The 14,300-nt window shown below is 46.6% G+C and overlaps 1 protein-coding gene across 2 annotated transcripts in view; it reads left to right on the top strand.

Moving 5' to 3' along the window:
• Positions 1 to 10,318, top strand: part of ASIC4 (acid sensing ion channel subunit family member 4) — an 89,803-nt gene extending 79,485 nt beyond the window's left edge. For both annotated transcript variants that reach the window (XM_033159989.1, XM_033159980.1), the window contains exon 10: positions 8,224 to 10,318. In XM_033159989.1, the coding sequence (XP_033015880.1) occupies positions 8,224 to 8,343 (120 nt within the window). In that variant the 3' untranslated portion in view covers positions 8,344 to 10,318. The remainder of the gene's footprint in view (positions 1 to 8,223) is intronic.
• Positions 10,319 to 14,300: the final 3,982 nt, after the last annotated feature.

The raw sequence follows: 14,300 nt of genomic DNA, 5'->3' as shown, positions 1-14,300 counted from the left end.
AGGAAGAAGCTGATAAGGCCATTCAGCTGCAGAAAGAGTTGACTGGGAATAATATATAAGATGTAAATGCAAGCTAAAGTTGCATCAAATAAAGATCCAGACTATGTATATTTTAAGAACCCCTCCGAATCAAGGAACCTGACCCAGTGATAGTATTCCACCCACAGAAACAGGTTTTCACACCCAGATCAGCTGCAGTGCACACTCAACAGGCTGCCATTTGGAAGGAAAAGATGGTGCCCAGAATGAGATGGCTGAAAATAGAACTGATTGAATTACCCCCTCCAGATCCCTGTGCTGAAGCAATTTCCAAGTAGCTGTGAGCGCAGCTCTGTGCAGATTTATGTAAAGATCCTGGTGCCACATATATGGGTGAAGAGGTCTAGGAAATGGTCTTTGCATTTTTCACTTTTCTAAAAGGTTATATGAATTTGAAGACAAAATCATTGTTTGCCTTTGTTATTTTATTGCACAAATAACAATAAGGATGTCAATCAAATCAACCAAAGGCCTGGTTAAAAAGGAATGTTTTTGCCTGGTGCCTAAAGGTGTATAACGAAGGTGCCAGGTGAGCCTCCCTGGGGAGCCACTGCAGAAAAGGCTAGTTCTCTTGTTGCCACCCTCTGGACCTCTTGAGGAGGCAGCACACGAAGATGAGGTTCAGAATATGATTTCAGGGTCCGGGTAGGTTCACATGGAATGAGGTATTGCGGTCTTGAGCCTTTTAAGGCTTTATAGGTCAAAACCAGCACTTTGAATTGGGCCTGGAAACTAATTGGTAGCCAGTGCAGTCAGACCAGGATCAGTGTAATATGATCAAACCATCCTGCTACAGTAAGCAACCTGACCACTAAATTCTGCACTAGCTGAAGTTGCCTGTCTTCAGAGGCAGTATAACGCATTGCAGTAATCTAACCTTGAGATTACCAGAGCATAGACATAGTAGTTAGGCTATCCCTGTCCAGTTAGGGGCATAGCTGGGCCACCAGCCAAAGGCACTCCAGGCCATTGAAGCCACCTGGGCCTTGAGCAACAGCAAAGGATCCAGGAGTACCCCAAGCTACAAACCTTCTTCAGAGGAAGAGTAACCCCATCAAGAGCAGGCGACCCCCCCACCCATCTGGTATAAGGAACCACGCACTAACAGTGCTTCAGTCTTATCTGGATTGAGTTTCAGTTTGTTGGCTGTCATCCAGTCCATTACCAAGGCAAGACACTGGTCCAGCACTTCCACTGCCTCACCTGCAGATGTAAAGGAGAAACAGAGCTGAGTGTCATCAGCATACTGCTGACAACTTACTCTGAACCTCCAGATAACCCTGCCCAGCAGTTTCATGTAGATGTTAAACAAGATAGGCAACAACAGTGAACATAGAATCCTGTTTTTCTTTTTAAATGAAAAGTGGGTGTCTCAAGACTTCCTCATATAGTAGTCAATGGTATAATAACGGTAGACTCGTTATCTGGGGAACCGGGTTCGCGTCTCCGCTCCTCCACATGCAGCTGCTGGGTGACCTTGGGCTAGTCACACTTCTCTGAAGTCTCTCAGCCCCACTCACCTCACAGAGTGTTTGTTGTGGGGGAGGAAGGGAGAGGAGAATGTGAGCCGCTTTGAGACTCCTTCGGGTAGTGAAAAGCGGGATATCAAATCCAAACTCTTCTTCTTCTTCTTCTTCTTCTTCTTCTTCTTCTTCTTCTTCTTGGGCCTGTTAACTATTATCATTAAAAAGAAACCAGTCTTAACATTCCTGTCCTCAAGGGTGCAAAGGAAATGCTACCAAAAATTGAAGAGGGCTCATGCCTAGCTAGCCTTGGTCAGGTGTGGCACTTTAGTTTTCACAGAGGTGTAAGGAAGACCAGTACCATTTTTCTAGACTATGCAGAGGCTCCTGCTCCTGTGAACCACAGCAGACACTTACTGAAAGGAGAGAGAAAATATCTAAGACCTACCAGATTGTTTGGTTAATGGCCTCATTACTACATATCGACATTTTTTCACCGAGATGAATGGGAAGAGAAATAGATGGCAGAGATGGAGAATGAGGATCCATTCGCGGATTTAGGCACCAAAGGTTTTTTTATATAATTTCTTTTTCCTGCCTCCACAGAAGTATCTTTGTCCTGATAACCTCTGCACCGTTAGGCAAGAAAAGGAATGCTTCAGATCCGTTGAGTAGGAAAAGGTGTGCTGCAAATTCCAGCTTGTGACTTTCTCCCTTGCAATATGATGATAACTGCCGGAAATAAAACACCTTAATACATTAACTCCAGGGCAACTGGTCTATTTGGAAATCACGCTAGGCTGCTCTTCCTTGCTCAGGGCACAAATCCCAAAACCAGGGAGGAAAACCAACAGCATAGTGTGGTTGGGCTTCAGAAGCTGGCAAATGTGAAATGGTACACAGATGCACAAATGTAGCAGCTCTGGCTCTGCTGACTGTTGATTCCCTGCCTGGTACTGCCCAGCCCATGCAAGGAAGATCAATGTGGAACTAAATTGTATCTGCTGTATCATTAGTGGGACCCTGAGACCAACACAGATGCGCAGTTCTTTGTACCAACTTGGAAGCACTGCCCCACCATCAATCCACTGCAAAGTAGCATGTCATCGAGGACGTTGGGAAACAGATGGAGGATCCAGGTCACCCTTTGTTTAGACATGAATGGATGGCTCGGAGGCTGAGATTCAGGAACAGATTCAAGGACACAGAACCCGGAGAGGAGAAAATTAAGAGACACATGGAGGACTGGGAAGGTGGAGGAGAGTGGAAAAGCCCTCTCCAGGCACAGGCTACACAAGAAGGCAATGATAACATGAACAAAGCGTACTGAGAGCTGCTAGTGCCAGGCGTGGAGAAGCAAGGAATAATCAGTGGTAGCTACCAAAGAAAGGCAGCTGCCTGTAGGGTGAATCTATGCAGTCTGCATGAGATCATATGTCAGCATACAAACAGGTGGCTTTCTAAATGATGGGCTGGTGCCCCTACCTAAGCACATAAGAAGAGTCTGCTGGATCAGGCCAAAGACCCATTTGGTCCAGCATCTTGTTCTCACAGTGGCCAGCCAGATGCCTAGGGGGAGCTTGTGCACAGGACTTGAACACAACAGCACTTGTGGTAAGCCACTCAAAGATGCAGAGTGGAGGAAGACTGGGCCAGCACTTCTATTCTGGGTGCCATTTGCCATGCATTCTGTTGGTTCCTTCTGACCCAGCCTGGATACAGATAATTTCAGGTCAGGGCTGAGTCTTTTTTGCAGACAACAGCCCTCCCACTCTGTGTTTTCCAGCCTATGTTCCCTGCTTCCACTGCTTGGCCTTTGGAAAGCTGGAACAGCTGAAAGGCCACAGATTCCCCCCCCCCCTTTTCCTTTAAGCATTATTCCCTGATGGCTTTCCTGTGGTGCTAGAACGATACAAGATTTGGAGCCTTGTGAGGGCCCCCCCATGGGTGTTTCTGTTGAAATGGTCCTTTTCACAGTTGCCTCCTACCCAACCAACCTCTAAAAGCAGGAACCACCTGGAGAAAGGTCACAGAGGATGATCTTAACATTTAGGCAGGTCTGCATGGTCATGCATATACAGCAATATAGTATACAGTAATCAGGGCAAGCTGTAATGGTGCGGTTGGGCATTTCCTGGGGCCCCAAGGCCAGCAAGTGACTTGCTGCCTCAACAGTAGTGCCATTCTCATGTTACATGGAGGATTCAAGAAGATCAGATGCAGCATGACTTGAATTCTAGGTTGGCATGTCCCATAACATCTAGTCTCGCATGCTCCCCAAATCCTGGAGCTGGCACTGAATTGTTTGTGTGCATGTGTGAGTGAGCATGAGAGATAGGGAGAGCTGCATTGCCTGCCTCTAATCTCATGTGAGCATGATGGTGAGCGAGTGACATATACCGCATGCCTGTATTACGGCATGAGCGGGAGCCGTTCCGCTGTTGCATTCAATATCCCAGGAGCCCTGATGTTATATAAAGATAAAACACAGGAGGCAGAGCCAGGGAAAGTCCATCAAACATGCCGATTTTTGGCTGGCTCTGGAGCCTTTGGACAAGGAATAACTAATTAGCAGCTGAGTTTACTTTAATTTCCTGCTGCTGCCAACATTTAAGTCAATAGAAGCTAGGGATCCTTGAAATTCAACCTGGCTGCAGCAAAGGGCTGTAAGAAGGTGCAGACGGAACTACCCAGACTGGTCTTCGTTCCATGGCAATTCCAATGCCGCCCCTGATGAGTTGGCTAGTAGGGCACTGAAGGCAAAAGAGGCCCATGTGGCTGCAGCAGGATCTCTGGGCATCACCCCGGCAAAGCTGTGCTCATTCCTAGCACACCAGCCCAGATGAAAGCTGCATTTTGTATTCCACTTGAGTGGTTGTGGATTTACAGGCTTAACTCTGGACCCAACCCCCTGAAGGAAGTTCTTTGTTCTCATCTTGGCTTTCAGGACATGAAAGCTGCAATCCTGAGCCATTAAAATCAATGAGGGTGTTGCTGTCAATGTCTCAGGATAGCAGCCAAGCATCCCAGGGTTACTCCTGGCATGGGATATATGTCTTTACTGCAGTAGACTCAGTACTATCCACTGCACACTGGCACACTCCATGTGGCTCAGGGTTGAATTTGGACATTGGCTCCTTAACAGCATCGTTTGTTGGCACAGAGATGAGCTATTCTGGGATAACTGAGCTGTGATTTCTTGGTTCCTTCACTTTCTCCTTTTTATGTTTTTATTTTAATCTCTCCTGTAATAACCATGCAGTTGCACATTACTTTGGTTTTTATCACAGAGTTGCACAAATCAAGAGGATGTGCCCTAGATACAATGCAAAGCACATACCATAAGGACATACGGAGAGCCTACCAGGTCAGACCAAAGGCCCATCTATCCCAGCATCCTGTTCTCACATTGGTCAGCCAGATGCTCAGGGAAAGCCTAGAAGCAGCACCTGCATTCAGCAGCACTCTCCCCTCAGTTGCAAGTCCAGCAACTGATATTCACATGGACCGCCCTGCGTTTAGTACTTTCTTGCTTAAAATCTCAGGCAAATGTGCTGGGAGAGTCCTTTGCCCGACACCCTGGACAGCCGCTTCCATTGAGAGCGGGCAGCCCTGAGCTAGATGATGGCCCTGTGTTCCCATCTAGTGCAAGGTAACTCCTTGTAACCTAAACCAGCTGCATAGTAAGAATTGCAGTTGCACCTGATTTTTTTTTGGGGGGGGGGGAGCAACTGTGAAGTTGGGAGAGACCGCAAAACAGTTGGTCTTCCTGCCCACACCTGTTGTTTGGATTTAAACCCAGGTGGGCTGTGGGAGGGCAGCAACTGGGATGGGCAGAAGGGGTCTTATAAACAGCAGAGAACACCAAGGAGGAGAGAAGGGGTGCTTACAGGATAGAGGGAGATTACAGTGATGGAAGAGTAGCAGGAAAAATACCAGAGAAGGAAGATTCCTAGTGCCAGCTGGTTTGCAGGAGGGATAGGCGCTCACTCGTAGGATGAGCTGGGGCTCTTTGGTCCAAGAGCAGAAACCAGAGCAGATATAAGCCCTGTCCTCTGACATAAGATGGGATGGAGAAGAATCTGAAAGGACTTGTGAAGAACACCGCACTGTTTTTCCAAATTCTCACAGTGGAAACCTTATGAGAAAGTGTTGGTTCCTATTGTAGGGGATGGATTAGAATCTCCCCCACCACTAAAAAAAATGGGAGGGGGGGTCTAATGCCAAACACATTTTCGGCCACAGAAGCAGTGGAGCGACATACACCTTTAGGACATGCCACTCTGCTTTAGCATAGGGTCTATCTAAGCAGAAGCAGGAGAGATAGATGTTGTTCACGGTCCCTCCAGGTTAGATGCATGCAACAGATGCCTCCAATCAATACTTATCTGTGGCAAACAGCTAGTGCAAAATAAGCTCCGGCGTAGTTGAGGAGCTGTGTTGTCACAGCACCACCTTGTGGACAATATCTTTTTTTTTTCCTGAGCAAGTAGTGACAGATCATCCTTTCCAGCTCAAGTGCCTGGAGGCCTTGTCTTCAGGAAGGATGGTGGCAAGTCCAGTAATATTATCAAGTAGTCAAGGGAGGCAGTTTTCTCCAGGAACCTCCGGCTTTGCCAGGCATAACATGTACCCAGCACATTTCACCCCCGTGCTGGTTAGCTAATTAACACATGGAGGGTGGTATTCAGCTAAGTTTTACTCAGCGAAGACCCATGAAATTAAGCATGACTAAGATAGATCTATTCTGAGTAAAATTTAGTTGAACACCATTTAAACAAACAAACACACACACACACACACACACCTCATTCAAGTCGTTCCATCTTTATCCACATTCCATGAAGTGCATGTTTGCTTGCCTAATGTTTCTTGGAGATGCTGTATTTGAAATGCAAGCTTTTGTGTTTTTGACATGCTAACTCTGTTTTTCCTGTTTGTGAAAGGCATTTCATGCTGTGCACAGGCTATGCTTTCTGAAGACCCATGGATGCAACTTCCACCTTAACCTATAATTAATCCTGATCGAGCAGTGGCAGCTTTATAGCGCAGCAAAAACATTATCCATGGGGTATAGAACCTCGCTGGAGAGAGTGGGAACCTTTTTCTTCTATCATAATTGTAGCCATGTCTGCCCTGGTCCCTTACCAAGGGAATGTTGCAGAAATGGATTAGACCAGGGGAATGTATATGGAATGAAAACAGAAAATGTAGTTTAGGCAATGATATTCCCACATAGCAGCTCCATGCCACTGAAAAAATATAATCTGTGTGCAGCCTCAGCTCTCCGCATTAAAATTGCTAATGCACCTGGAGACCTCCGATGTTAAGGACCTGAAATAAGTTTCCTGCCCGGGAATCCCACATTTTATTAACATTGGAATTACTACTTAATCAACATGAATTGTTCCCCTTCACCTTATTTATACATGCAGCAGCTCAGAATCATCTCTCTGGTCCATTTAAGAATGAGATTGGACATTCTAATCTCTCTCGTAATTTTCTCTTTGAATAATATCCACCCTAAAGCATGATTCCTGAGCTCACAGAGCCTCTCTGAATTTGATGGTGTGAAGTATACCATGGTACAACTTTGCCCTCGGGAGCTATCATTTCAACTCATTCGCTAAATCACACAGGGCACTGCATGTTTCTAACAGTTTTATACCCACAGCTGTAATTATATTTAGAGTCTTGATCTCATCTGACATTGTTGAGTGTGGCATTCCTCCAAGTGTAGATTCCTATTCCATGGGGTGAGATTCCCCACCCCACCCCACCTTTAAGGGTGTGGGAGATTTAACAGGGCTACAGGCAGGGGGTCAAAAGTAGAACAGGCTCAAGAACTTGCACTGGGAAGGAGTTATATTGCGGGGATTCGAACCGTCGACCTTCTGATCGGCAAGCCCCAGGTTCTGTGGTTTAGTAGGTAGGGACTACCTAAACCTGGCTTGGTACATGGGGTGCCTGGAGAGAGTGAGGTTGTCAGAAGGCGATGGAGCTGTTTAAAGAAGAGCTGAACAGGCAAAGCCTGTGATAGAGCATTCTGAAGGCCCATCTCAGAGAACAAAATTTAGGAGTGGAAGAATATTGCCATTTTGTGCCATAATCTTAACAGCTCCAGCCTTTTGCTACCACCAGAGGAAAAGAGTTCCTGCTGTTCCATGTTTCTTCATCCTGCCTCTTTCTCATTTCTGGATGCAGCAGACAGTGTAATGTCATCACCAGGGCCACGGCCAGGCTATTGGCGCCCTAGGCAAGGCTAACTACTCACACAACACCCCCCCAAAAATAGCTAACTTAAAATTTCAAGAACAGATGTCCTGCAGAAATAAAATTCTCCAATATATTATCAGAAATTTTTAAGATATAACAAAAAATAATCTGAATAAAGCTGCCCCTCAAAGGTCAGTCCTGCACTCCTCTGAGGCTTGGGTGCTAGACAGCTGCCTAGTTGAACTGATGATAGCACTGCCCCTAGGCCATCACACTGTGTAGCTGGAAGGGGCAGGGCAAGGCATAGATAGCATGCTGATGTTATATCACTTTGCAAGAAAGCAGATATCTCTCCATCACGTCTTGTTACATGCAGCCTTCCTGGAGGTCTCCCTCTAGGAAACATCAGCACAATGCTCATAGAGCTATGTGCCACCCACCCACCCAGAGGTACCAGCTGCTATGCTGACTGTGTTTCTTCTCTCTCTCTCTCTCTCTTTCTCAGAGCTCCTGTGAGAGCCTGGGCCGCCACAACGAGGGCAGCTACCCCACAGGACTTCTGCCCAACCACCACCACCGTCACCACTACTCGGGCCAAGGGGTCTTCGAAGACTTTGCTTGCTAAGCCAGCTCGTGCGCTGCTCCCCCCCAAACAGCAGCAATGCCTCTGGAGCAGCTTGGGGCACAGCAGGCTCCGGCCTGCACCAAGAAGCCTTTTCCAAGTGGCCAGGTCAGGCCTTCCTCCCACCTCCAAAGGCTTCCAAAAAGCACCATGATGCTTTTATAGCCCCCTCCCTCCTGTAACTAACCCCCTTCCCCAGTCCAGCTGGTCCTGCCCCTGCCCTCCAGGGCTCAGCACCCCCTCCCCCAACAAACCTTCCCCATACTGAAGCACAGAGAAAGACCGAGGATCAGCTGCCAAGAACAGGGAGGTGGAATGGACTCTAAACTGCTCCACTGATAGGAAGCAAAGCTTGACTGAGGCAGGCAGCCTGCCTGGAATTTCACAAAGTGGGAGGAAGGGGGACATGGAGCACGCAAGGGAGCAAAGAGGGTGTCACCAAAGGTAGAGGCAACTCTCTCTCCCAGGGCCCAGTCTATAACACAGTAGCACCACACAACCAGCCGCTCACACAGCCCCACGTGGCAGCCTCTGCCACAGACTCTTGAGTAGCGGGAGCCATGTTCCCTCCAACACCTCTCACTTTGTCCTGTCTTATCATTACTGTTCCTACTTACACCTCTTCCCTCAGCCTCCTTACAAACATACATTTCCATGTACCACTATTTTACATGCACACAGGGGTATCTCAGGGCAGGAAAGAGGTCCTGTATCCTATTGGTAGTGGCTGCTGTTGGGCAGTGAGTGCCATGATGTACCCCATTGCTCACTTGCTGCTGCCCCCCACACTGAGGCTGTGCCCACAAGGAGGTTTAAAGACCTGCCATCCTGCCCACGATGTGCCCCTTTACCATATGGGTACAGGCCCCTCACCCTCATGGCTGGCCAGCTGTCACCCATCCCTTCTTCCCTCAGAACTGTATATTTGTACATAACTGTTTTGGGTCTGTGGTTTTTAGCCGGCTACACTCAGTCTTTCGTTGCTGCAGCTGGCCCCTGCTGGCATCACTAAAAACTGCTGGTAAGGCTGGACACCATGACATCGACGTCCAATCTCAGGTTCCCTCCCAGCTCAAGTGCAGAGGCTGATGCTGCAGGAGGCTGCTGGCACCAACAAAGCCAGAGTTCCCCTGGGGCAGCCCCTTCCCAGATGTACAGACACCCCCCTTCCCCACATCTTCCACCCTTCCACCCTCCTCCAGCAGTATTCAGGGTCCAAGCCACACAAAACACCCCACCCTCAGGAGAAGAGCCTCATGGGTCCCACACAATGTCAAGGGGAGGATAAGGAGCCCAGGCAGCCCCCCAGGACTCTGATCCCTAGAGCTGAAGCACTTAGTAGCAGACATGCCCAGTGCATCCGCGTGTGGGGAGTGTGGGTGTGTGCGATGACTCCTCAAGGGCAGCAGGGGGGGAATGTCAACTTTCTCTTTGCAGCAGGGCCCTGAGTAAAGGTACAACAGGAAAAAGCCAACCAACCTACCTTGTGCTGTCTTGATGGGACAAGGGAATACCCCAGAACCCAGCTGTGGTCCTCAGCCCTTCATGTAGCAAACCAGAGGGGGCTCCAGCATGCACCGTTGAGACACCTCATGGTGTCATGCCCCACACTTAGAGAAACGTGCCTGTACTTCTGGGGATGCATTTTCAGGAAGGAAGGTGGCACAGGAATATGCTGCAAATGCCCCCCCCTCCTCCAGTGACAACACCAAACTCTTGCATACACCACCTTCAAGAGCCAAGAGCAATCAAGGCATTTCACTGCTGCAGAGGGAGTAGGATATTGCAAATCAAATCCGCCTGCCTGCTGCATATGTGTGTGACTCCAAGGGTGCAGGCTGCAGGAGACTCTCGACTGGGACCCAGCCAGGGATCTTCCCAGGAGTGGGTCTGTTAATCCCATGACTTTACTGAGCGCAAGTCGCTGTTTTACAAATGTACAAGTTTCTCCCAATAAAGAGGCACAAGTAGAACTCCAGCCTTGTTTCTTGTGTCATCAGTGATTCTACCCCACTAATATCTAGAGCTCCATCCTTCCTTGGTTTCTTTCCAGCTCTGCTCCTATCAGGAAAGGGATGGGGAAAGGCACTGGACCATGTGAGATAACACTTGCATTGAGGCAATGTCCCCTAACCTCCCTGCCATGATGTCCAAATGAATGCTCATTAAATAGCCAATATTGTCTAATCACAAACAACTCAGGCTGAATGCTCATTTGCAGGCAATCAAAATGACACCATCCCTGGCTGCTGGAGACAGGCAATCCTTACACTCATGTAGCCAGCAGACCAAACTAGAAGAAATGGGAAGGAGACCCCATAACTGGCTTTCTTACTGGTTGGTTGATTGTAGGGCAGGGAGTTGGACAAAGTAGCCATGGAAGAACCCCAATTGAGTGGGATGAACAGAGCTGGGGAAAGGTATGTTAAATTCTTTCTCCCATATATGCAAGCTTCCCAGTAATAAATCCATAATAGGCTAAATCCTGTACAAGTATATGTTAGCTGTGATTCTTGCATTGCAGGGGATTGGACTATATGGCCCTTTGGGTCCCTTCCAACTCTACAATTCTCTGATTTTATAAACATAAAATGCATTTGACACCAAAGTCTTTATCAACTGCCTAATATAAAACAAAAACAAATTAAGTATCATGAATCAACAAGCTTTACCTCACATACAAGAGGCTTCGAGTCTGGAAAAAGATGATAAATTTGTATGGTGGCGGCTGATTATATTAATTGGCCCAGGAAAGTTTGCTTTGATGAACAACAATTCATTTATCCAGAATGGCTATTTACACTGGAGATGTGAAGTAATTGCTTCGCCTTCCTCCTACAAAGTTTAACATCCAAGAGTCAAAGCTTATTGATTTGCTATGTTTATAGTTTCATTTCATTCATGTTAAATTAAAGTACTGCTAAACAGTTGGGGGGGTGTAACCCCACTGAAGAACTGGGACAGATAGGATGCAAAAGCATCTTACAGAGGATAAAGCATAAAGCTTACTGTGGGGGTGGACACTCTCATTCCTTATTCTTTTCTACATATTTTGGCTATTATTGACAGTCCCAAGGGAAAGATGATTCAACACCATATTGCAAAGAACACAATCCTGGACATTGGGCCCATCATTTGGGATGGTCCAAAGCTAACAGTGGGGTGCCCCCTCCCAGTTGCTCCTTTGTAATTGTCATCTGGGCTTACCACATATGACTGGCCATTGTCCCAAAACTATGGCTTTGACTGGAGGACAATTATTGCCCATCTTGAAGAAGATGGTCACCCAGTCATGATGTGTACATATAATATGGAACAGACCAAAGCTATTTGGGGGGTTCAGGGGCATATAAACTTTAGGTCCCTTATTAATAGTTCTGACTGAGCTATGTTTTGAACATTCAATGCAAACAGGGAACTGGTAACCAAGTTCAAGATCAACCCAGTCAATCTCCTTGTCCACTAGGCCAAACAAAGGATCTACAAACCCCCACCCAAAAAGAAAGAAAAAAGAACAAGAAAAAGGGATGAATTGACACTACTCTTTGTACATATTAAACGCAGCATGATAGGAGATTTCAGATTTGCCTGTGGTGAACAATTTGGGTGAATACGTGCACAGTGCAAGTACTCTGAGAACTCACAAGTTCACACAATGAAGCCAAATGCCATTCTGCACCACCCAAGCCCTCCTAAGTGGTCCTGGATACAGAACCATTGGTACAAGCTTGGCTGCATACAGAGCAGCCAGCAATAGCTGCCAGTTTAGCTCTTTAGGTTTCTTAACCAGTATTCTGGAGCATGTAACTCCACTGTTGTACCATCAGTTTCTAGGCTCAGCATAAAGTGAGCTGTCAGGAAGGGCAGAGAGATGGTGGGGAAGAAAAATTGGGAAAACACTGCTCTTTCTTAATAGGCAATATTTCTTTCGAGCTACAGGCAAATAGACACAACAAAATGTTAAACATGCAAGTTAAACAAAAGCCTCCCTTTTCTCGGCTGATAATTGAGCTGGGCCACTTCAGCCAAGGCATTTATCTTCCCAGCCTACGTTCTGATAACCCATTTTAAACAAATCCACCCTAACTCAGCATGTACTCCCACTGCTAGATAAAAAGTTGGGTGGAATGTATGGGAAGCCTTATCAACAAAAATAAACAAAGTTGACAATAATATGCTAAAAAATCTCTGCCTATATAAATGCTGCTGCCACCATATCCCAATCCTTTCAATACTAGCACCTAGGACTTTTTTTCAGCCAGAACTCAGTTCCGGCACCTCTCGGGTGAGTGCCATTGCCATTATAAGAGAACAAGGGAGGCATTTATGGTGAGTTCCAGCACCTCTTTTTCTAGAAAAACAGCACTGCTGGCACCCATTAGTAATCTGTACCCCTCATTCCCCTCCAGGGATTGCCCACCTTTTTTACACCTGGAAGAAGCACAAACCAAATAACAAGGCTTTCGAAAGCTAGAACGCATCACCAAATTATAGTAACAACAGGTGAGTACAAAATCTGGCTCAATGTGTTTACGCTCCCAGGTAGCAAAAAAATGATGGGTTGACTTGCTTCCTTTTGTCCTAGAATCTGATTTGCAAAAGAAAGTAGGGCTCCAATTAATCACATCAATCTTATTAGTTGCTCACTATAAAAAAAAATTATCCAAGTGATGTACAAAAACATTCAAAGCTGAAAAGGCATAAGGCATTTACTAGCACTGTGGACACTGTTCCCAGTTGGGTCAATAACACTAACACCAAACAAGTGTAAGTGGACTCCCAAGTGCACTTTAGATTAAGTCCAGAGTTGTTACTCCTTTGGTCAGTTCCATAACCAACTGTTCTAGGGCACAGTCAATCGGAGTATCTATACATCTTTGTCATGACCAGATCACACGTGTACACAAGTCTATGTGAGGGTAACTGAAATTACACATCACTATGGCACTTCTTCCTTTGGATGCTTCCTTGATTTCATTCTCCATTTAAAGATCACCTGAGCATTTTGGTCAGGGAGACAACAGTACGTTCCCAGTACTGGACCCCCAAATTACTCTTGGGGGTCCAGTATCTCCACCCACAGCAATTCTGTGGAAGAGTCTGCTTCTTTGGGGATTTCTACTTTGCAGAACTTTAATATACAGAGCAAGACCACCTCTGGTATATGGCTGCCGATCCTTCCTATGTAGCCTGTATCCAGAGATGAGTGTCCCATTCCACTCTACCATCTCTCCATTCCACCAGGTTTTGATTATGCCCACTGTGCTCTCCTTTGAGATTAAGCCTACCAGCTTGCCCAGCTTGACTCGAGGCTTCTAGTCTGGGCATACTACGATTATGTACTGGGTTTCTTACGCACCCTTCACTACAAGTTCCGAGGGAAAGTTACAACATTATAATACAAAAACTTTTTTAGAAATGGTTAAAACAAGTTACTATAATCAGATGAACTGGGTGGAACCTAAAGTCTATAAATCTCAGGTATCAAAAGACCAGAGTGAAGAGGCATGCCTTCAGCATATGAAGAACCCTACAGAAGGGAGGGGCCACACAACCCTTAGTGGGGAGAAAATTCCACAGGTAGGGGCTGCCACAGGTAAGGCCATCTCTTTGACCTCCCACTCAAACCCACAATTGCCCCACCTACTGATACATTGCCCCTGCTTCCAAGTGATGGCTGAATCAGAAGTGCAGCACCTCGCAGATTTACTGAATTCCTGCCCAGACTCCTCTGTGGGCAACCCTATTATCAAGGACAACATTTTCTTGGTTAGAAGACTTTGGGGCACCAGGCGAAGTCCCAGTCCACCCTTTGCAAATCAGTTTTGTGATACAGAGCCCAAATTATATAAAGTGATTAATTTGCATTGAATGATTGCGATTTTACCATGTTCTAATTTAAACAAGTGAGAGCTGGACCATCAAGAAGGCTGATCGCCGAAGAATTGATGCTTTTGAAT

This window comes from Lacerta agilis, chromosome 1 (genome assembly GCF_009819535.1).
Source record: "Lacerta agilis isolate rLacAgi1 chromosome 1, rLacAgi1.pri, whole genome shotgun sequence".
Classification (NCBI taxonomy): domain Eukaryota; kingdom Metazoa; phylum Chordata; class Lepidosauria; order Squamata; family Lacertidae; genus Lacerta; species Lacerta agilis.
The sequence above is the reverse complement of the archived record's forward strand: the minus strand, read 5'-3'. Positions and strand labels throughout refer to the sequence as shown.